Source organism: Chelon labrosus (assembly GCF_963514085.1).
Source record: "Chelon labrosus genome assembly, chromosome: 16".
Lineage (NCBI taxonomy): Eukaryota > Metazoa > Chordata > Actinopteri > Mugiliformes > Mugilidae > Chelon > Chelon labrosus.
This window is the reverse complement of record NC_140349.1, coordinates 14,058,182-14,081,580: the sequence shown is the minus strand read 5'-3', so window position 1 is coordinate 14,081,580 and position 23,399 is coordinate 14,058,182. Positions and strand designations below refer to the sequence as shown.

The 23,399-nt window shown below is 44.0% G+C and overlaps 2 protein-coding genes across 20 annotated transcripts in view; both read right to left on the bottom strand.

Moving 5' to 3' along the window:
• The window catches only part of clasp2 (cytoplasmic linker associated protein 2), a 50,015-nt gene extending 44,485 nt beyond the window's left edge, over positions 1-5,530 (bottom strand). For 5 of the 15 annotated variants that reach the window (XM_084563162.1, XM_084563156.1, XM_084563164.1 and 2 more), the window contains exons 1-2: positions 4,536-5,530; positions 46-124 (exon numbers count right to left, since the gene is read on the bottom strand). In XM_084563162.1, coding sequence (XP_084419288.1) covers positions 46-124; positions 4,536-4,733 — 277 coding nt within the window. In that variant the 5' untranslated portion in view covers positions 4,734-5,530. The remainder of the gene's footprint in view (positions 1-45; positions 125-4,535) is intronic. The other 10 variants (XM_084563166.1, XM_084563170.1, XM_084563167.1 and 7 more) reach the window with 2 other exon arrangements.
• A 286-nt stretch (positions 5,531-5,816) lies between these two features.
• fbxl2 (F-box and leucine-rich repeat protein 2) lies at positions 5,817-22,011 on the bottom strand. Of its 5 annotated transcripts, none has more exons than XM_084563247.1 (14): positions 21,505-22,011; positions 17,891-17,952; positions 13,854-13,908; positions 12,136-12,210; positions 11,509-11,603; positions 10,888-11,052; positions 10,591-10,717; positions 9,799-9,873; positions 9,551-9,681; positions 9,354-9,414; positions 9,180-9,224; positions 8,768-8,824; positions 8,426-8,638; positions 5,817-8,113 (listed from the first exon to the last, which is right to left on the bottom strand). In XM_084563247.1, the coding sequence occupies exons 1-14, from the start codon at positions 21,532-21,534 to the stop codon at positions 8,006-8,008; spliced, it is 1,299 nt and encodes a 432-aa protein (XP_084419373.1). In that variant the 5' UTR covers positions 21,535-22,011; the 3' UTR covers positions 5,817-8,005. The 5 variants fall into 5 exon arrangements, with proteins under 5 accessions (XP_084419373.1, XP_084419372.1, XP_084419371.1 ...); XM_084563246.1 differs by lacking the exon at positions 21,505-22,011 and adding an exon at positions 19,191-19,479; XM_084563245.1 differs by having other exon boundaries at positions 8,426-8,824.
• Between the last annotated feature and the right edge of the window lie 1,388 nt (positions 22,012-23,399).

The window sequence follows — 23,399 nt, the reverse complement described above, 5'->3', positions numbered from 1 at the left end:
AACTAAATAAAAGGCAGAGGTTGGGGGGGGGGGGGGGTAGCTCACCTGTGCCGAGGTATCCTTTGAACCGCTCTCCCAAGCGATCCACAAATGCACCACAGATGTCTATCCCCACCAACGCCACCTACAAAACACAGAGTGAAAGACAAAGGTTACATACAAAGGTCAGACACGTTAATGAATGGGTGGAATTAGGGTCAAGACGCTTCCCGTTAGGACAACTCTGCAGAGGTTACAGTCTGATCTTAGATTTCAAATCAAGTTCCGACCTGAGTTTTTGCCGAGTCTGCAGATGGCTGATAATTTTAGCACGGTGAAGGAATCAAAGCTTCGCCTTCACTCGCTGTAAAAGACGCAGGCCAGTCAGTCTGCCATCTGCTTTTTGAACCGGTTTGATCCCTCAGAAATGTAATATCTGGACTAGGCTTTTGATTCCTGACACATATTATAACAGGCAAAAACAGGGCAACAGGAAATGACAAAGCTACCAACAAGAATAATGCAGAAACAGGAAATGATTTATTCTAAGCCAATTGAGAACCACGTGGGGGGGGGGGGGGGGGGGGGGGGGACAAAGACAACACAAAATAATACCGAGGAGGAAATCTGTGCTCACAAATAACACGATGCAGATTAGCAGTTATTTAGCAGTTTGCAAAATAAACGGGATTCCAGTCAACTTTGAAAGCTAAATGTCCATGTTGGAAGTGAAACCAGGGAGTAATGTATACACCAGGCTGCTGCGATATTTCTTTTACCTGTCAAGTTTGCTTATATGAATTTAAAAATCTGAATTAAGAAATTTAAGACTATCCTTAAACCCCCACCTTTCCCTAACATCTTGTAATGTTGTATTTATAGTAACAGAGGCAGCTCTCTTCGCTGACAACAACCCAAACATCCAATGGAAAGCTAAAAACAGAAAGAAAAAACAATATCAAACCTATTCAGTTTCCATTATTGTACCACAAAAACGTATGAAATACGGTGATGAAGCTGAGGTAGACGGTTTGCATGGACAAAGAGATAGCCAGCTTAAACTGAGAACATAAATTTCACGTTTAATGTTTAATGCCCTTCGGTTTCAAAGGTTGTTGCAGGTCAACAGCTGTGGCCCTCTTGATTATGCAAGACTGCAGTGTCCTTTATACTACCTGCATGATAGCAGGTAATGGAGGCATAAGCAAAGTGGTAAAAATCTTAATTACCGGATACACACACTCATCTCTTAATGTTGTAAATCCTCGCCGTCTTAAAAGTTAAACTGGCTTGTGTGACACGGCTGCTAAAGGGGAAGGTAGACAAATTTTTGGGACTAGCAGCAGAGTTGAGTTTTTCCACTGTGTTTCTGATTAAGATCACATCCCACACTGTGCAGTGCTCCTGGAATGCTTGTTTTGGCAGTGATGTGGCGAAACTGAAGCGTCCAAGAAGAAAATCCATGTATTCACCAGACTCTGTCCTGCGCCGCTGCAGTTTTTCCCTATTTTAGTCAAAGGAAGAGCAGAGCCAGGTAGCAGAAAAAAGGGGGAGAGCGTGGGGGCGGTGGGGAAAACAGGAAGCGGGGACGAAGGCCAAGTAATACCACGGAAAACAAAAAAATCACCTGGAGAAGAAATATGAGCCCTGGGTCAATATGATGACTCCCTCATACTGACCTAGTTCAGGGGGAAGGGGGAGGAAGAGAGGGGGAAAAACAGCAGGAAAAAGAAGAAGCAGTACATGATGGAAACAACCCCCAGGCCTCTCCTCCCCCTTCTCCACCCAGCACCCCAACAAGCTTGGTGCCCACAACCATATGGCATCTTCAGAAGACTGAGAGGAGAAGATTGAGGATGAGATGGAAGTGGCTGTGCATGTTACCTAGCTCGGACATGAGCTCTCCTCTCTGACTACAACTGAGGAGGAAACCAGGGAGGAAAGAGAGGAAAGTCAGAGCAAACGGGCTTGTGATTGAGCAATTCTGTCACTCATACAGTATACAACATGATTGCATCTCCTGACTGCATGATTCAAAACATCAGGGGTGTGTGTGGTACGTTGGAGGAAAAAAAAATAAAAAATGTAAATATTTAGCCCAGTATGAATGGCTCTTTGTGAAGGCTGGAGGTTGGAGCGTAATGGTGGCTTAGCTGTTAATTCGCATACCGTGTACAGGGTTTATTCTGGATTCTAGAGAGGCTTAAAGTGAGTTTTAGATGAAAAAAAATTAAATAAATCCCAGGCCCGAGGCTGACACTGCTGCAGTATTTGGTAGAAGACAAAATGTGCAGAGAGGGCGGCTCAGACCATATTTGATTATTGAATTACCAGCAAATAAACAGCCAAGCCCTCAGTGAATTATCATTACGACATTTATCATTAGCGTTAGAACTTGTAGTTCTTCTAACGGTACCCGACACTACAAAAACAAAAGCTTTGTCGACGCCACTATTGCGCAATATGTAGAAATATCAGCAAAACCCGCTGGACTTGATAAGTTCGGAGGGATACAAGTGTGTTATCTCATCTCAGGCCAAAATAGTTTTGCATGTCTGACGCTCCAACTGTTCCCGTTTGGGCAGCGCGGCCTGGCAAAAGAACCATCCCATCAGTCCAGTGTCCAGTCATCTGAATTCGATGTCTATAAATGTGTCATGCAATTTTAATGTTGTGTGTATTCTCGTCTCATACAGGGAGTCTGTTCTTATTACTGGTGTTGGTACAGCGTGTATAAGGTGAATCTGCAGCAGAAAGAAAAGGATAAAACAAATTAATCGATCGATTAAAGAGCCAGCAAAGGGCACACAACTGAAGTAGGGAAGAATACAGCCAAGGGATGGAAGAAATACTGTAGTTTATCCGTTCTTTAAAACAAACTAGAGTGTGACAGCACCTTTATCAGAACATTTTGAATCTCTGAAAGGTATTTATGTCTCATGACTTGTGTTTTCCTCTCACTCTCACACAATAGAGCACTCCATTACCCCACAAAGGCCTCCTGCACTCTTCTCCTCCAGTCAACTCCGTATCATCTCTCTATTCTTCACTACCTCTGTGCTGACTCAGCATCTTGCAGACGGCTAGCTGCTCGTGTCTTCTGCCCGACGGGAAGCCTATCAGCAACGCTAAAAGCCTGCTGTATGAAAGCCTCTGGGGATTGCAGCTCACTTGCACATCACTGCCAGACACGGATGTGAGCTCAAGTTACTGTATGTGTCATCCACGTAAAAGAACAAATCAGAACAAAGGGAGCGTTAGCTCAGCACAGCCAGGGAAGGAGCTCAGGAAGTGCCATAACAAAGATTCCTGCACCATATTAAATGATTCTCACAGCATTTTCCTCTGAGGTTAAAGGCAGGTGCATGATGATCTAATCGCTTATTTTCCAATTACAAATACACAGCAAATGTCAAAGTCTGAAGTTCCCTCACTATCATCAGATGCTTTGGAGAAAACCGATAAAATCACAACACTTGTTTTTCTGATGTTTCAAACTTTAGGTTGGATCTGTGCCCAGAACAAGTAAAGACAATCATCTAAGTCATAATCCCAATTTTTTATCAAATAATGAAAATAAAATGACAACCTAGAGAAGCGTGTACCGCTAGCTGAGAAGTGTTGTCAGCTGAAAAACGCTTTAAAGATGCTGAGGATGCTTTGTTGCGCTCCAAAAACACTCTTACAGCCTTGCTGAGTCCTGCATAACAGCTCAGACTATGATGATTAGTTTAAAAAAAAAAGCAACCTGGGAGTAAAATTTCAGCACGGTTTGAACGGAGACTTCAGACTATTTTGACTCGCAGTCTGGACCGGTGGGATGCCGTTGCCAGAAATGACACATTCCTGAGTGTCTGATGCAACGGGTACATAATCAGCAACCACACAATGGAAGTGAAGCAGTGAAGCAGTGATAAATAAACAAGAGATACGACTAGAGAAAACAAAGAATAGATTGAAAGGAGAGATAAAAAAAAGAAAGAGAGATAGATGGAGAGAAAGGGCATGTATCATAACAATGAGGCGCCTGACCCCTCCCCCATCCCATCCAGTCCTCCAGTAGTCTACAGTGCTGACAATGGGTCTCCTCACAAATGCTCAGTCACAGCCAAAACAACAGCGTGAACCCCAACAAACCACAGGAATGCCCTGCAAAAAGTACCACTCACAAGGAAGACATTTAAAAATGTCTGCCTCTTAGGATCTGGGATTAGACTAGTTGTTTACCAAGAGGAACCAGACTTCTTTCTGAATTTAACGAGAAAATGTACATAAATAAATGTTCCCCTTTTGACTTGGTTGAGGTCTGACAAGAAAGGAGTCTAATTGTTGAAGTGGCTCTGCGTTACGTATTCGTTATTATATGAATAACAATTCGGTTTAATGCCTCATATCTTCTACTTATTTAAACTAGCATCTGGAAAATAAGAGTAAATCTCCTTGGCTCTTCTCTCTCTTCCCGTTTACCGGGTTAAACTGGTTGAAAATCATTCGCGAGCAGGCTGGGGGGATGATTGCTGCAAATATACTGCGATACCCTCACACAGATCTCTCACCTTGAAATTGCTTGAGTTGACCCATCCCGTTAACTCGTCTATGGTCTTATCCAGCCGGGGTTTGTCCTGCTCTACGTCCTGAGAGCGGTGAGGGTCGCTCAGGTACTCAATGAGTTCTTGGCCGGCCTGCAGTCTGCGGGTGACATCTTTCTGCAGTACCTGCTGGTAAAAATACTCCATGTTGTCATGATCCTCCATTGGGCACTCAGTGCCGTGTGGCAAGCCACAGGGGCCGGCAGAAGACTGGAGACTGTGGTCGGTGGGACGGGGTGTTAGGTACTCGAGATGTGAACTCTAGTCCCGTAGAGGGGCAGAAACACTGTGCGGTCTGGCCTGCGTCTACCTGATGGTTGGTCATCAACATGCAACCCCTTGTAAAAACATAGATTGGTTTAGCACACAAATCATCACTGTGCCTAAACCAAAAGCTCGACTTTGTGCGTTGCGACAAAGACGCAGCTCGCTAGGTTTCTCACTACACAATGTTAGCTCAGGATGAATTTAAAACTTGACAAAACTTGAAAAATCGTCAGACTCTGGTGGACCCCAGCAGGTACCATCAACATATCCGCACCAAAAAACTAACAGTCCCGGCTGGCTGTCTGTTATGCTAACAAAAATAGCACCTAGCTAGTTAGCACAGCGACCCAAACAAGGATAGACAGCTTCACATAAGCTAGCTCAGCTAGCTAACGTTCGTTATCCGCAGGCCAAACGCCTGGCCCCGCTCCTCTATTCCATGACCGCGGGCTTTTCAGTCTTTCAGATGCCGACTCCGTCTGCGGGAAAGTTGCACCAAACTGCCACAACAAGGGCTCAGCTCCGGTCCCGCGGTAACTGGTTTCTCTTTAATCCAGGAATAATCGCAGCTAACGCTAAACCCGTTAAGAGGCGCTGAAATCTTGAGCGTTGCCGGGGACCGCAATTTACCAGGAGGCGCAACCGATCAACGATCAGGCCGATGGGTCTTCGAGCACCGCACAGCTGGCCAGCCAAATGCCTGATGTAAAATGATAAAAAAATAGTGTGAACCATTGTAGATATGGATACATATACATATATACTTATTAAATTAAAATATGTTTTGTCGCTAGTTTATGGTTAGATAATTATTATTTTCTATAAGAGTGAAGAATCAAACTATACTGTTCATGTGGGCGTGTCTGTCGTCTACACGGCTCTTTGGTGCCACCTAGCGGTTCAACCCCGGCACAGTTCTCAAGTCTTGCCGCAGTTTACAAGAGTGGGCACTTTACACAAAATCTCACACTGCAGACAAAGCACAGTTACTATTAGTCACCTTTATTTATTCATTTGTTTATTTTTTTCATGTATTTCTTTATTTTCTTAAACATAAAACTGTTAAAACAGCTGTCAAACAGAGGGCATTAGTATCACAGCCAGTCAAGTCAGCTATGTATCTGAGTCCATCTGAATCTTTCATCATTCTCTGTCTGCTCGCTTTTCTTTCAGTCCTGTCCATTGTCCTGCCAGTCTCCCCAGTCTTTGAGCACTTGGCACTACACAGCACTTGCCAGTCTCTGGTTTAGCACAATCTCACAAGCTGCTTTTGTTTTGTATTCTCAGTGCTTGAAGAGGCGGTATTCATGCCCCGTACATGTGTAACTTAAATAAAGTTAACATCCTGCCGATCTGCAGGCGTGTCTGTATACAGTTAAATTAACTGCTGGATCTGGGGATTTTCAGTCACATATATATATATATATTTTTTTTTTTTTGTAGGATTTGTTGGGGATCAATTAAATACATTGTACTGGCAGATTTCACCAGACCTGTGTCCAATGCTAATTCTAAATAATTCCTCATGTGCTGCTTGGGGTCTTAAGCTCATGGAGTATATTGAAGACAGCCAATTCATTATATACTACATCACCAGGAAATTGACAATTACACAAAGCTATACTAAATTAACTTCAAATACATAAATTCATGTGATTGTCAAAAAGTCGACGTGCCTTTGCTCACAGCTTTAAGCAAATATCCATTTCACTTCTGCAGCAAAGTTACACCAACATTAGCCCTGATTGATATCCAGATACACACAGCAATAAATCTGAATATTATATGTCACAGTCCACTTAAAAACAGTGGGTATGCCACAGTTGTGTCAGTGTTACTAAACTGTTAATTTTAGTAACCAACTCTAGATATTAGCGGGACTGGGAACCTGCTGTTGTAAACAAGTTAGTCTGTGGTGCTAACCTAATCCAGGATGTAAACAAACGCTTAAGTGGTCAGGAAGGAGCTAGTGCACAGGGCTACTGACAGGATTGGATCAGGGCCAAAAAGCAACAACAACCACGCAGTACGCAGGAGAGGCCACTCATCTCAGCAGCATACAGTGTCAACATTACGCTTTTGGACACTGAGGGTCTGAATCATAGGTCCATTTTTGTCAAACAGCAACAGTTTCTCTTCTACATTTCAAAAAGAAAGACAAGCATATCCCCCTCTCTGAATAGACAGGCATGGACAATTACAATAAGCACTGAAAAAGGAAAAAAAAAGAGACATTTTTGTTGGCCTTTCCCAGTTTTTGAGTGAGTTGCCGTAAGTGTAGGTCTTTTTTTTCCATTGCAAAACATTCTCTGTACAAACAGAATCAAAATCTCAACAGAAGTTTCTCAGATGCACAAATATGTCACATGTCCCAGTCTGCACTTCCTGTTTATTCCTTGACTCTTCCAAGCCGCAGAGTTGAGCTGGCTGTGCCAAAGCATCACTGTTTATATCCAGAAGATCTGCATTTCACCCACATCCCAGCTCTGCTCTTCCTCCACGCTGTGTGTTTATTGGTCAAAGCAGAATGAATCACAGGATGGTCACATACAGTAGAGGTGTTATGTGATTGGTTGAGATGATAATCCACAGAGAGTGAACTGCTGTCCAAGATGACAGTATCATCATTTTTTTTTTTTTCATTTAGTTTGAACATGATGCATTGTAGTTCCACTGTTCAGACCCTCCGCCTGCAGCTGTCCAGATACAATCCTTTACGCCCACGGGTGGGGAGTCAGGGGTGTGAGGAGCAGAATGGAGTGGAGAACCTGTTTTAGTCTTTACAGTGAGAAAGAGAGCATGAGACAGAGAGAGAGAGAGAGAGAGAGAGAGAGAGAGAGAGAGAGAGAGAGAGAGAAATAGAGAGAGAGAGAAAGAGAGAGACAGTCCATCCATCCACGTTCTTTCCTCCAACCCCTCCTCACCGCAACCCGGAGCTGCTGCAAAGCTGATTGGTGAGCACGAGGAGAGAGAAGGGGCGGGTTCAACTGATCAGGGATCAGTGGCGATCAGTCTATGTATTTATTGATCAGTGATCAGGAGCAGTGAGTGGGTCCAGCCCCTCCTCTCCCCTACGCCTAACCCAGTCCCCAAAACCCACACCCCACATCAGCCCTGTATCAGAGCAGCAGGACCTGTAGACAGAGGTGGCCCCCCCTGGCCCTCCACTGTCAGAGGATGATGCAGCAGCGGCACAGACGCTGGCCACCTCCATGTACAGACGGAGGGGGTGTCACTGGGGCAAAGTAGGCATGGACTTTGATCTCTGGAAGGTGGGCCTGTGTACATAAGAGATGAGTTAATACAAAAATGTGGTCAGATTGCGTTCTGCGAGACATATTTGCATACATGGGCGGAAGTTTGATAAGAAGATCAACTGAAATCATTTTTAATATTAAAGCGAGTGAGAGAGAGTGTGTAATTCTTGGTAAAAAAAACAAACTCATCTGTGTATTTTCAAAATGTCAAAGATTCCTTTAAAGAAAGAATGAACTCTGTTATGTAAACACAAAAGCAAAAAAAAAGACAGTTTCAATCCTCAACAAGAGTGTGTGATCAGCAGACTATATTTTTCCACCGTGTCCACTGACCCGGATGCGTTTGATTCCAGCTCTGGTAACTTGCTGACAGTCGTAGAGCTCGATGCGCTCCAGACGATGGCAGCTCTTCAGGTGCTCGAGGGTCACGTCAGTGATGAGGGGGCAGTTGTCCAGCTCCACCACAGTGAGGCGCTCTTGGCCACAGGTACTGCTGCTCAGAGCTCTGATGCCGTCGTCCGTGATCAGCTCGCAGTGGGACAGAGACTGTCCAGGGGCACAGGAGACGCGGTTAGACGGACAGGACACGCAGATAGATGGATTACAGACACAGTCATACAGACAGGCTGAGAAAGAACCTGGCACAAACTCAGACCTGCAGGTGTAAATGTTTACCAGTGCTTGCAGACGAGGGCAGTGGATTGACAGCTGAACCAGGGTGTTATCTGTCACCTGAGGAGAGGACAAGCTTGATTAACACACTGTTCTCACATGTCTAGAAACAGCCGAGAGGCTCAGTTCTCAAGTCTTTGGAGGCATGTGCTGCATATTCATGTCTTGTTCTGAATCCCACTGATACATTTTTTTTTTGTGTGTCACTTCTTCTGTGACTCCCTTTTGCTTCCTGTCAAAAGTGATTTAACTGCTAAGGCTGATCACTCCATCTCTTGGCAGGAAAAATAACCTTCCATGCACAGTCTGTCCTTTTCCTACAATCTAACCTCTACACAAACAAGTCAATAATTATTACAGATTCATCATAAATAAATCTCAAATGGATCTCATATGAAACCATATGTTTTCTTACCAAAATACATTCTTCTAAGTCCATTTTTTCAAGCTCATGACAGTTCTGTGAACATAAACAACAGGTTTTGTCAGGAAATAATTTAATGCAATTTTCTGACAGAATAAAATGGCTGCACCTAGCAAAAGGGTTGCAGAGAAGGAAACAGGAGAAAGAAAGCAAAATGAAACTCACTCTGGCCAACACAGTAAACCCAGCGTCGGTGACATGGGAGCATCGTGCAGCTTCAAGGATCCTTAAAACAGACACACACACACACACAAAACTTATTATTATTGAGGTTCAAGAGTCATCTTGAGCCAGTTTGAGGAGAGGGTGGTGAAGATCACATAATCTCATCCTGATAAAGTCCAAAATGTTGGACTTCTTACTTGAGTCGGGGACAGTTAAGTCCCAGTGCAGTGAGAGAGGCATCAGTGATGTTACTGCAGCCAGACACGCAAAGGATCTGAAGCTTGTGGCATCCGCGACACAGACTGACCAAGCCTTCATCTGTTATTTGCTGGAGGCAAAGGACACACAAAGCAAATTACAAAAAGCAGAGACATTCAGACACATCCATCATGAATTATTACCAGGCCGTGCCTCCACACATCCCTCAACCAAATGTGGGTCTTACCGTGCAAGACTGCATATTGATGGTGGTGAGTTCTGGGCAGTGTTTCTGAAGGTGTTTTAATGCTCCATCATCCAGCTGAGTTAAAATAAAAGAAATGAACAGTGTCATCAATCAAGACACACACGCTCAATATTTCTTACTGCATTTCCATTTCCCTCTTTAATCTAGGATCCGTAAAACTGATTGGTATTGAATCCATGGTATTCTTTTCAAGCGACAAACACAAACTACATTTTAGTAAGAACTGCCTAAGAGAGGCATCAGAAAAAGAAAATGCCAGCCTGCCACTGTGACAAAAACACAGTAAAAATCTCGATGGAGAATTTACAGTTGGAAACAGCAAGTGGTGAAAAGGGAACACTTCTCTTCAGTAATGACTGCTATGATTTTTCAGCACCTGGAAAGAAGTGTAGCGTGCAGGGTTTGGTTCCAGGAAAGGAATATCTGTTTGTTTGTATGTTTGTTCTGAGCTGTTTTTACCATTGGAGGAACTCTGTTTACAGTGAAACAATTACGCTGGGCAGGAGAAAAAGCCCTCTTGAGGCACCAGAAAATAAAATGTGATCCAGTCTACCTCTTTCGAATGGTTTTATTTTTACACTTTATAAAGAAAATCTTTAGCAAGCAGAGTTGAGCTTAAACGGTAGCAATTTTAAACTATAATTATAATAATAATGCACTTTGGAAGGAAGAAAAGGCTCTTAGAAATCCTATAAAGAAGACATGTACTTTTAAAAGCCCCGAAATCAATAAGATAAATGACTGTGTCCGTGTGTGCAGCCATTACAGTACCTGTGTGCAGCCTCTCAGGAACAGTGCTCGTAAACCAGCGCAGCCTCTAGCTAGGGCCTCAATGCCATCACGTGTGATCTGGTCACACCACGACAGGTTCAGCATCTCCAGCATTCTGCAGCCATCACTGATCATGCACATGCATTACACAATAACAAAAAAATAACAAAAAAACATGTGAACCAAATGGATCAGAAGACAATATTTCCTTAAAAGCTCAACAAAAACAGTTTGTGAGAGCTTAAGGAGTAAAGGCTATGTTAAAAAGGTCACGGCGACCAAGGGTGCGGGAGCTACCTGAGGGCCTTGAGGGAATGGTTGCTGACGGACACACAGGAGGTGAGATCTAACTGTTTGAGTTTGGAGCAGAACTTGCTGAGGCTGAGGCAGGTGCTGTCTGTGATCTTGGTGCAGCCGTTCAGGTTCAACACTTCGATGTTTCTGCAGTTCTGAGCAAACGTCCTGGGGAACAGACCAACAGTGAGGAGGGAGAACGGGAATCTCTCAAGAGTCGCTTCATTGAATAAATAAGAAGTGAGACGCTGGGAGTTACTTAGGAGCCAATTAACACAGTCATCCACAGGCTCTTGGGAGACTTTCTTTTTTCACATGCTGCTGTTATGCAAAAGCTTTACTCTTCAAACAACAGAGGAGATAGAGGTCTTCAATTGAAACCTGATTGTTCTTTTGTTTTGTGTACACAATGAAGAGAGATTAAATGGAACTAAAAAAAAAGAGTTTCCTAGCAGAGAGTCCCGTGGGAATGAAGGAATAAAAGCCGCTTAAACTTTAAACATAATCACACAGGGGCAAAAACAGCAAGTAATCAAACCAACAAGAGGATGAGTTTTGGTGGAAGTCAAAGCCGAAGCACGCTCATTATATCAGTGTATGTCAGAGAGACAATGAGAATCTCACTTCATGGAGGCATCTCCAACGCTCAGGCAGCCCCTGAGGCTGAGCTGCCTCAGGAAGCCTCCGCAACGCTTCGAAATGTTCTCCACCACACGTCCCTGCGACACACAGGGACAGAGAGAGAGAGAGAGAGAGAGAGAGAGAGAGAGAGAGAGAGAGAGGGAGAGAGTGATATGACTTTGGCCACAGGACAGGACATCAGCTGTGATGTCACAGTCGGCACCGAAGCCCACTGACCCAGCACTAAGCCTTGGGCAGGATAATGCTACTCAACAAGCACACACATGTAGCAAACACACACACACACACACGTTTGTATGGGTATTTCTGTATGGATATTCTTTGATATAATGCATTACCTAGACCCTCACCCTAACCATCTCAACTGAGTGCCTAACCCTTACCCTAATCCTAATCATAACCTGAATTATAACCTTTACCCTAAAACCGAGTCTTAACCCTCAAACATCCTTGTAAAGAAGTGAGGACCGGCCAAAATGTCCTCACTTCGATGGTGTAAAACTCAAACTGGTCCTCAGAAAGATAGATGTACAAGAGCCCACACACAAATGCCGTCCATCCTAACCCTTCGCCCCTTTTACCATTCTCTCTCATACACACACCCCTCACCTCTATGTCTGTTTGGAAGTTGAACAAGTCGATCTTCTGCCAGTTGCTGCCATCTAGGGCCAGCACGTTCCACGCCTGATAGGGTGACGGACAGGTTGTGAAAGGAAAGAGACAAGTGGGTTGGAAAAAAAGTGGGAGAAGGTGAACGGTCACTCTTGTATCATAACATGTTGTTGAAACTGATGAACATAGTATGTCAGCCTCTATTGTACGTGGCACCTCGGTGTTCCTGCTTTATGTGTTTGATATATTTTGACTGTGAGTCAGGAAAAAAAAGACAAACCACAATTTTACTTTAAAGTGTAAAGAAGCAGTGTGCTGTTTGTCCACACTGTGGCCAGAGAGGGTGATATAATGGTGACACAGCCTATGCCCCAGTGATGAAAGTATTACAATAATTATATATTGACAATATAATAATATGGGTATCTGGGGTCACATTCCTAGAATGCAGACATATGCTAAAGTTCAATCCACAATATGGATAACACTACAAAAACATTGGATCCTCTGTTTCCCATAGTTCGATAGAATAGAATTAGAATTTTTCCTTTATTGATCCCTCATGTGGAAACTCTTTCTCTGCGTTTGACCGATCTATTCGTTCACACAGCAGAGTGCACACTCGGAGCAGGGGGCTGCCACTTGGGTTACGCCAGGGAAGCAATTTGGGGGTTAGGTGCTTGCATTAAGGCTTGCTTAGCAGTGACTTAAGGCTGTTTTTTTTTTTTCTGGGAACGTCAGCACAGATTCCCACTTGATAATAGTGCGAATCTATAAATGTTGCAACACATCCATCAGTTTCACTTTAATTTAACTGCCAAAACAAAACGGTTGAATTTACTTCCAAAGAAGTCACAGCAAATGCAATGTGTTTTGCCACTGAGCTTTTTTTTCTCAAAACTATTTTCATATTGGGGATTTTTGAGAGCAATCAGTTTGAAATATTGCAGTAAATGATGAAGCCGTCACAGTGATCTGTTAGAGGAAGAGCTGCAGGCGACCGACAGCACACCTCCAACTTCTCAGCAAGGTAACTGACTCCTCCCCCCCGCTGTTTACAGACTCCTGCCATGTGTAACATAAAGTCAAATCAAAGGTGTCCACTGAATGATGGAAAAAGGCAGTAGTTTGCCTTGCCACCAAAGGAATTTTGTGATCTGTTGTATTAAATTGCATTTGTTGTTACCACCAGTATCTGCAGGTGTCACCAAATCCACTACAACGGAAATGTTTAGGAGATTGCAACTCTGAAGTCAAAAGGTTTCATGGATTAATCATGAAAATATTAATAGTTCGATTTTAAGGTACATTCTATAACTGCATGAGTTCAACAAATGACAGATTATAAAATATATATATGTAAAACTCCTTTACATATATCATAGAAAAGGAAACTTTACTTTGTACTTTATCACAGAATAGGAAACAAAAGCTATTTTCCTTATAGGAAACCACTGAAGCTGTTCTGCATTCATGGTCCACATGTATGAATGTTGTTAATATTCACTGATACCTCATTCATAAATGGCTTTCTGTTACACTGGTCCACCTGCACTTCACCAGCAGAGGGCACTATATTATAGAGCTTTCTAGATAATTCAGAAACCGGTTTTAATTAACCATACCATAGTGCAAAATTACCTCAGTCCATTCTTTTTAAACAATGCTAGAGCTCAGACTGTTTCAGCGGTTTGGCAGGGTAGAGATGTGCTTACCTTGGATACCTGGGCACACCTACAGAGTGTAACCACATCGAGATAGGAGAATATTCTGGAAAGAGAGACACAAGGGAGTTTGTCTTGGATCAGTGATAGTTCTCAAAGCGCTCCGTTTCAAAACAAACATTATGTCTGAATATGTTTTTCCTTGCGTGTTTGCATGTCTGTAGAGAACAGTACAATCCCCTGTTGGAAGCAGGAGAGCCCCACAGACAGGCAGTGTTTGAGCTGTGGGCCGGACAGCCACAAAGGGCTGCATGCAGCAGGCTACTGGGTCAGCTCAATCCATTAATCTGCCAATGAGTAATCTCTGGCACTCAGACAGGCAAGAGAAGCAGACAGACAGACAAGCATACAGTATATGCATGTACAGAGGTGACGTACACAAACAGAGACATGCATGACATCCAATATGAACACCTCCCCCTCACAGTTCTCAGTGGTTTGTTAAACGGTTTGTTAGTGCTCACAGCAGCGACCTAAAGGCTCTATCTATAGGAAATTTGAGGTATTCAGAGAACTGTCACGGTGCCAGAGCTTTGAGTGCAGCTGGGGTCTGAATGTCCTTTTAACCCCAGGAAACAGGAGCTGACCATTGTTTCCTTCATATAGGCGCGAACAAAGGCCGCGTGTTTTAATGCGTGTCAGGCCGGGGCATGTCGGGACATGTCTGTTTAATCTATATCAGAGTCTTGTGTAAGGGAGCACATGCACACAAATGGCAAAACTCAAACACCCACAGACGTGTGCTGTCACACATGGACGAGCACAGAGTCCTTGGAGAGGTTGCGGACCACCAGAGAAGCCGACCACTCAAGATCTCGCTTATTGATCCCCCTTCTATTAACTGGTTAATGGCCATGACACTGATCATTGATTGACTGTCTGTTTTAATCAAATACAATCTGATTTTCCATTATGTGTGTGAGAAAGGCCTTTTACTAGATGCAGACAAATTCTGTTAATCACAGGGAAGCAATCAGTCAGTCGGAGTCGGTGAGCCCCGTTATATTAATCTGATATTTTTTTATTAATAATTAAAATTATGAGCTGAGAACAACTCTGACTTTGACGAAGATCGATCATTTTACACAGAAACACAAACGGGAAGGTGGTGAGATAGTAAAGCCAGATTCAGATGCACAGCGTCGTGGGCACTGTACTGTATGTTTTTCATGTTACTACACACAAGAAAGCACCGATGCTGCTTCTAAACACAGGCAGAACAAAAATTAAGTTAATAGCCTTTGATTGCTTTGTCAAATCCTGCCTGGGTATGCCCATTTACATAATAGGATTTTAATGGAGCACAGTCCCATTTGTTGACAAAATGTACACCTGGCCCTTCAAGCATGGCTAGATAAGAGGGAGCCGAGCCTTCGCCGCGGGTCTGGGACTGGTTGCCATGGCAACACCTCAGACATGAATTTGGGCGGCGGTGGGGAGCTTCGCTGAGTCAGCGCTCCTGGGTAAGTGGACCCTGAACCACTCTGAAGTCTCTTCGAGGCCTGCCTGTCAGACAGGGTTCTTCTATATCACGGCGCAGTTTTCACGGTTTATATCCACGCTGCACTGGCCTAGATAACAGCTGTTTACAACGCTGAGAGGCAGACAGGCGCAAAAAACAAGTCAGGCACTCGGGCTCGCTCGCAGTGATGCATTATACATAAACAGTAATGCTAGTGAGAACCTCGATTAATCAAATTAGCAAAGCAATTAGCCAGCAGCAGCAGCAGCATACTTGCAGACACATGACACATGGGGGGATGGAGCCGAATATTAATAACGATTTCTAGATAGTGATACCTGAAAACAAAACTATGTTTGTCCTCATTAGGCTCTGACCTGTAAGCAGTTAAACCAAATCTGGCCTTGCAATGTTTCTGCAACATATTCTTGAATAATTAATTGAATGACAGCTGGTAATTCTCAGCCTATCCTGATAATCATAGTCAAGAAAAAGTAACAAAAATGCTTTTCTTATCACAATATCCTACGTTTTTGACTGTTGTGCAAATGAAACATGCCAAGTTAATCAAGTGCGCACGTCAGCAAAGCTTTAACACTCCAGTGAAATGTAAAAATAAATCTAAATTTGAGCTGCAGATTTTATGTACACTGCCTGGCCAAAAAAAAAGTCGCCACCTGGATTTCACTAAGCAAATAGGTACGAGCCTCCTGTTGGATAATTACTGCATGGGTGGATTATCTTTCAGCTGGCAACAAGTTATTTAACCCCAACTGATGCAATGAGTAGCTTCTCATTTTTTAAACAGCCATGTCGAAAGCCACATCCTGTGGTCGTGGGAAAGATGTTAGTCTGTTTGATAAGGGTCAAATCATTGGCATGCATCAAGTAGAGAAAACATCTGAGGAGATTGTAGAAACTACAAACATTGGGTTAAGAACTGTCCAACGCATTATTAAAAACTAGAAGGATAGTGGAGAACCATCGCATCAGTGTAAGAAGAGAGGCAGATGAAGTGATGCACCCATCATGCCTAGTGTCTACTGTACAAGCCTGTTGGGGCAGTGCTATGATCTGGGGTTGCTGCAGTTGCTCAGGTCTAGGTTCAGCAACATTATGTGCCCAAAGAATGAGGTCAGCTGACTACCTGAATATGCTGAATGACCAGGGTATTCCATCAATGGATATTTTCTTCCCTGATGTTCACGGGCATATTCCAAGATGACAATACCAGGATTCATGGGGCTCAAATTGTGAAAGAGTGGTCCAGGGAGCATGAGACATCATTTTCACACATGGATTGGCCACCACAGAGTCCAGACCTTAACCCCACTCAGAATCTTTGGGATGTGCTGGAGAAGGCTTTGTACAGTTAGACTCTCCCATCATCAATACAAGATCTTGGTGAAAAGTGAATGCAACACTGGATGGAAATAAAACTTGTGACATTGCAGAAGCTTATCAAAACAATGTCACAGTGAATGTGTGCTGTAGTGAAAGCTAAAGGCGGTCCAACGAAATATTAGAGTGTGTGACTTTTTATTTTTTGGTGGCGACTTCTTTTTTGGCCAGGCAGTGTATCTATATTATTCTTTTCTTTTATTACTGTCCAGTTAATCATCTGGTGTCCCCTTCAGATTTATCCTGCAGTCACATATATACAGAAAACGGGTGGATTAAGTTTCTAATACCTGTGATTCTTCAGTTTATATGTTCTAAGTGTCTACACATACATTATAGAAATAGCGCAGGGAACACGTAATGTCTCGCACTGTGCAATGTATTAGCAGAACATACCATAATTATATTAGAGAGAGAAAAAAAGCTCCAGTCAACCCACTTTTTGTACTTTAAAAAGCTTCATTACAGTGAGTCACATTCGCTGAGGCTTTGTAATAAATGTGACAGCAGCGTGTCATGTGCTGCAGCCAGCAAGCGGCATGCACGTTTTTCTGTCCACCAGTGAGGGTGTGCTGGTCGTAATGGGCGTACTGGTAGTCTCCGTGGAGTGCAGATGGAGCCGTAGAAGAGCACAGCACTGCGGAATTCCCCACCAGCTAAGACAAGCTATTTATAGCACGCACACACACACACACAGACATACAGTTTGCATAGGCCCAGAAGAAGTGTTACACACACACACACACACACAAACAAGCAGCTTTGAAGTGCAGAATTAACCACATGATGTGTCAGCGGCGGTATGTTAAGATGCATCGCTTTCCAACACACCGCCCCGATATAAATCAGTGTGGAAGATGACCACAAGCGAGTGATGTCAGATTTATGGATCATGTGCTGCTGCTGCTGCTGAGGGGCAAAATATTGGTCTGTAGGTCACACAGTTAGCAGAGCCTCATTTCAGGCAAGTGGCCCGACGCACGTAACACACACACACACACACCACACAACCAGTGACAAAACAAACACGCACCGCAAGGCTGCTTCGGCTAATGAGTAACCCTGACCGAGGCTCTTTTCCCAGGGTACCTTGTGTTGTATTTTGCGTGCTCACGTGTGTGTTTATTGGTGTGCAGGAGGAGAAGTACTGTATTATTAATCTTACCTAAGAAGAAGCTCTTTGGGGAGCTTCTTGTTAATGGGGGCCTCATCGCTGTTTGAGAACACCTGCCGAGACACAAGATAAACAATAGCAATGAGCATGTGTGTGTGTTTGAGGCGCAGTGAGACAGCACAAGCTATTAAATCAAAACCTTACACACAGTCACAGACCTAAACCAGGCCTCTTTTTATGTCACCAGCTCGAATTGTATAAACTAGAAATAGACCCTTTAGAAATGAGCTTCCTTGAGCTATGCTAATAAATACACCAGAGCTACATTTGGTTTTCCATGTCCCCTCCTTACAAGCTTATAATTCTGTTAGCCTGGTCAGCTTGTTGGCATGCTTATCTCAATTAGTCTACTCACTGGATGTCTGGCCATCTGCTGAGCGGCGCACACGCACACACACACACACACACACACGCACTTACACACTCGCAGGTGATTCAAGTCAGACCTCTCTGCACGAAGAACAGAGGCAGAACATTCTAGATCAGGTGGGCCGCATTCAGCCATGAATTTAAATTACGGCAAACACCCACATTCACTGTGCCTCTGCAGACAACGCATCCTGCCAGTGATACACTCGTGTCCTCAAAGCCTCAGAAACTGCATCTAATGAGGGAGGACTCCCCGCTGCTCCAAACACAAACACGCAAAATGTGGGGGAACACAAAGGGGAGCGGGGAGCGGGCGAAGAGGTTGAGCCTTTAAAAAAAGCCCCGGCTCCGGCTAGCTCCACGACAGATGCAACGTCCTCGAAAGAGAAAGCAGATGAGGAGAGGGAAGAGGGAAGTAACTGACACAGGCAATCAAAAAAAGAAGAAAAAAAAAGTAACTGTGTGACGGACAGAGTGAAAGGAGACAAGAAAGAAGGGAAATAAAGGCCGCCTAAGAGGAAGCGGGGTCAGAAAGAGAAAAGAGAGGGAGTTGGTTCTGTCAAGGTGCAGCAAAAGATTAACTAAGATGGTTTGAATTTTAACGTGTAATCTATGCTCGGATTAAAACAAAGCAGACAGTGTTTTGAAACTGATTAACCATGGCAAAGAAAATAGCTCCAGGATGTAGTTAAAACCTTTTCCATCACCAGTCCCCACACATTATTGAATAATCCTTCAATCATTAACTGAGATATTATTGTTCTTGACTGTACAATACTGTACGTTCTGAATGGTAGGGAGAGAAGTTGTCCGGTCAACAGACTGCATATTGACCCAGTGTCTCTCTAAAGCCAGAGGTGGCTTAGGATTTAGGACTAAATTTAGACTTAATTCCAAAGCACCTCTGTAACACATCACTCACCTTTGACCTCTCCGCCAGCAGAGGCGTGGTCACACACAATACAGACAGGCCACGGTCCGTGCACGATGACATATTGTGGTATTTTTCTGTTTAATTAGCTCTGTTATGCTACTTAGTGAAAGGCTTTGAATCATGCAGAGATTTGCTGCTGAAACAAGTCCAGATCATTGTAGTCATGAAAAAAACAAATAATCTTTTAGATCCTTTTAAATCATAATGATATGCTCGGTTTGTTAAAGCATATGGTGGTGTCCTTGTTCCAGGCGCCAGAAGAGCAGCATTCCCAAGCAGGGAGCTCCCCTCTGCAGTAACACTCATGTTCCTAGATAGTGTACTGACGTGCAAACCTGTTTCTGAACTTGCACTGCTGGGGTTCGTTTTCTTTTGTTTTTTATTGTTACATTAAAGCAGCTACGAATAAGATAGATCTGGCTCAAGCGCAGTGTTTGATTTCCTGCAGTGTAACGTCTACAACAAGCTGTGTTCACTGTGAGGCGGCGTCTCAGGGCTACTCCAGGCCTCCAAGTCCTCCTCTCAATCTGACACACATAACCAGCTTGTTTCCCACCGCACACTGGTTTCCATCTAAGAAGCTTACACGGCTCTGTTGAGAAATCCACTGATATGGCAACACACACCAGCAGCCGCTAACGCCGCCCGCTCCGACTCACTCACACGTAGACACGCGCATGTTCACACCGCCCGATGAGCTTGTGCACACCTGACCGAGAGAGTCAAGTACCATCAAGTCAAACCCTAAAGAATCCCAGCAATGTTTCAATAATGACTCCTATAAAGAAAGGAGGGGCCTTTAAACCTGTTGGACGGGGTGAGTTAAGCCCTGTACGCAATTATGAAGAAAAGACACATTTTCTTGGTAATTATCATACCACTGGCATTAATTTGTCAAAGGTTTATGAATCTCTGAACCTGTAGGCAGCTGTTCTGGGTTGGAAGATGACCAAGCAACATTCAGCTGGCAGCTTTTAAGTAGAAAATGTGTTCTCATAAAAGGATATAGATCTAACCATGCAGCAACATTCACCAATCAGCCACAGAATTAAAACCACTGAGAGGAGAAGGAAATAACATCGACCATCTTGTGACGATTCAATGTTCTGCTGGGAAACTTTTGGACCTGACATTCATGTGGATGCTACTTAGACATGTACCACCCTCCTAGACCAGACCAGGCACCCCCACCCCATAGCAATGACACTCCTTGATGGCAGAAGCCATCCCCACCAGGATGCAGCCTGTCACAGGCACACACAACTCAAAAAACATTAAAAAACAGCACAAGGTGTTGACGTGGCCGATCCCAAACTGATCAAGTATCTGTGGGCTGGTCAACAGAGGCCCCTCCCCTCAACCCATTGGACCCAAAGGCCCCCACTAACAACATTCTGTTCCCAGACAACACAGGACACCCTCAGAAGGCCCATGTCCATTCTCTGATGAGTCACAACTGTTTTGGAGGCACAAGGGAGACCTACACAGTATCAGGAAGGCAGTTATAATGTTATGCCTGGTCGGTGTACGTGTTGTTTATTTCAGCCTGCTTACAATACTAAGCACTAGCACCCAGTAATATAACACCTACAGTTCATTTTGCTGATACTGCATTGTGCTGTGAACTTGTAAATACAACTAAAAACTTCAAAATAATAAAAAAAAACATACTTGCTGCTTTTATCAGTGTGTGTCTTACCACTTTCCTGCCAAATTATCATGCCGATACGGAAGAAACATGATAATTTAGCGTATTTACATACACTGAACCATAAAAGGACTGCCTGTAGTGACAATCAGAAGGCTACCAAGCCTCCTTGTGGCATCTGTCATTCACAGGTATTACAGGAGGTGTCACAGGTTTTCCAGTGAGATCTGCCAAAGCCAAGTGATGACTAATTGAATGCCGCTACACTGGCTTGTGTTTACAACACTTCTCTCTCCATCTGCAGCCCCCCTTCTCCTGAAAGCCTGTAACCTCAGGCGACAGTGGCATCGGCCTCGGCCCTGATATATTGACTCTCCTCAGCCACAGCCCCGCTCTCCTGTCCCGCAGTCCCGAGCTCCATGTTGTCGCTGTCTGCTGGTGCGCCAGGACAACAACAGGATTTCGGATTACCCTTGACCAACAAAACGCCTCAGAGCTCCTGGCTGCGTGTAAAATTAGGAGCAGAACACGGACCACCACCACCACCACCACACATACAAACACACACACGCAACACACACACTTTGCTTATACAAGCCCACGACTCCCACGTCTGCTGGAAACAAACGCTGGCTGGTCCACTCCCTGTCATACCTCGAACCGGCCCTTGGTGATACCGTTCATGTCTGCGGCGGCTCGTCCCTGCTACACGCCGCTCACACACCAGTCGAAAGCCGTAATTGTTTTTGTCGCCGTTTTATTTTTGGTCGGTCGGAGCGTAGGAGCCGAGCTGAAGCTGGGTCTTCACGCCCTCCCCCCCAGCCGCCAGCGAGGCTCCTGTCTCCGGGTCAGCGGGGCGGCGGTGAGGGTGGTGTCGGTCCGGGGCGGCCTGCGGTAAACGCTCGTTGTCTCGGAGACCAGCGGCTCCCCAGCCCGTCTCATCACAGGGCTACCAAAATAACAATAATAACATGGACGGTCTGTCAAGTGACTTCACTTCCGCCTCTCCCTTCATCGCTCTGCTGAGAGTCAGCTGGCCTCAAATCTGCGGAGTTTGACTAAGAAAAAACACGGGAAACGCGAGATCAGCGTCCGCCTTCACGTCTCATCGCCTATTCCCCGCATCGCACGCGCGTATGGCGGCTGACACGAGCGCCTTCCTCGCCGTTTTCTGTTTACTTGCGGGGAAGGGGGAGGGCCGACGTGACGTCATTGCTGCGGGAAAAGCACGCGTGGTCGATTTGTTTTGATTGTGGGGTCTTGCGGAGATTCGGGGGAATCGGGACAAAGGGGACCCGTTTGACCGGCGCAGCAACCCACTCGTGACCTGACACGAACCCGTGGCTCCGATTAAACAGTCGCATCAGTGGACGCTAGATAGAGTTCGTGTCCAGTAGAGATGTGTAACTCCGCCGCATTCAGGCTTCAACCTGCAGACATAAAAAACAAACCCACCTGGACGGATTCCTCTCTGTCATTTTGTAAACATCAGCTTTGGTGAAGTTCAAATAAAAGACCTGTATATTGTGTTACATAATTAATACTGAAGCATCAATAACACATGTGCAGCATCTGTTTTGTTGTTGGTTTAGGTACAGTTACTTCTAACTATTTCTGGCACCTGTGTCTGTACCTGAGTCCTGAAATGTTTTGAATTAATCTAGCATCTTATTTCGTCCCAATCTTTACTGCAAATGCAGATGTTGTTGTTTTGCTTGTTTTGAGTAAAACGTATTTAGAACTCAACTATGAACAGACATATCTCAAAAATATTGAACGGGCTGCTGCTAAAATCTCTTCCACCTTGTCTAATACCACTTTCAAAGCATTAATTATGATTCTATAATATATTTGTAGTACACCCCTAAAAGGATACGTTCTGCACAATGAGTGATTTTACTTTTGATTTTTCACTTCCGTACTTTTACTTTCTAAGATTTTGATTACTTGCTGTAGTTTACATTGTTTTATTGGTGCTTTTACTTAGACAAAAAGTGTGAGTTTTTGATTTAAAACAAAATATCTTCACAGGCCTTCCCCATCTACACAGCTAGAGGGCGCTCGTATGCAGCCTGCCTATAGTTTCTTGTGCTGTCACAACGAGGATAAAATCAGACTTATACTGTAGCATAATGCAGTGGGAAATAGGACATGACATGCAGCAAATGTCCTACACAGTAGATGTGCTTCAGTATTTTCATTTAGCTTACTTTCTAGTTCTACTACTTCGTCTATCTCAGAGAAATAAGGGTGCCCTTTACTCTACATTAATCAGGCAACCATAGTTAGTTAAAACATGTGCTGAATACTGCCAATTCAGTGATCACTGATGAAGACGGTGCTTTAGTCAAACTGAAAATATAAGACTAAAGTACTTTAAAATAGCAATGATATGCTTTGGAACATTTAACACAGTTAAATGATCCTATATTTTTAATGTAAAATATGTAAAGCATCAATAATGCAGCAGACTTAAAAGTGCTTCTTTAAAATGTAGTGCAATTAAGGTGGAAAAGTAGAAAAGTAACACTCTTTCGTAATAGTGCAGT

Bases quoted from the DNA above. Each gene is read 5' to 3' on its own strand.
- fbxl2 (XM_084563244.1), bottom strand. From the start codon at position 19,262: ATGTCATCGTGCACGGACCGTGGCCTGTCTGTATTGTGTGTGACCACG. The intron at 13,909-17,890 runs GTAAGATTAATA...CTCTCTTTCCAG, and splicing joins CCCAAAGAGCTTCTTCTTAG to AATATTCTCCTATCTCGATG. The intron at 11,053-11,508 runs GTGAGATTCTCA...TCTGTTCCCCAG, and splicing joins GTTGGAGATGCCTCCATGAA to GACGTTTGCTCAGAACTGCA.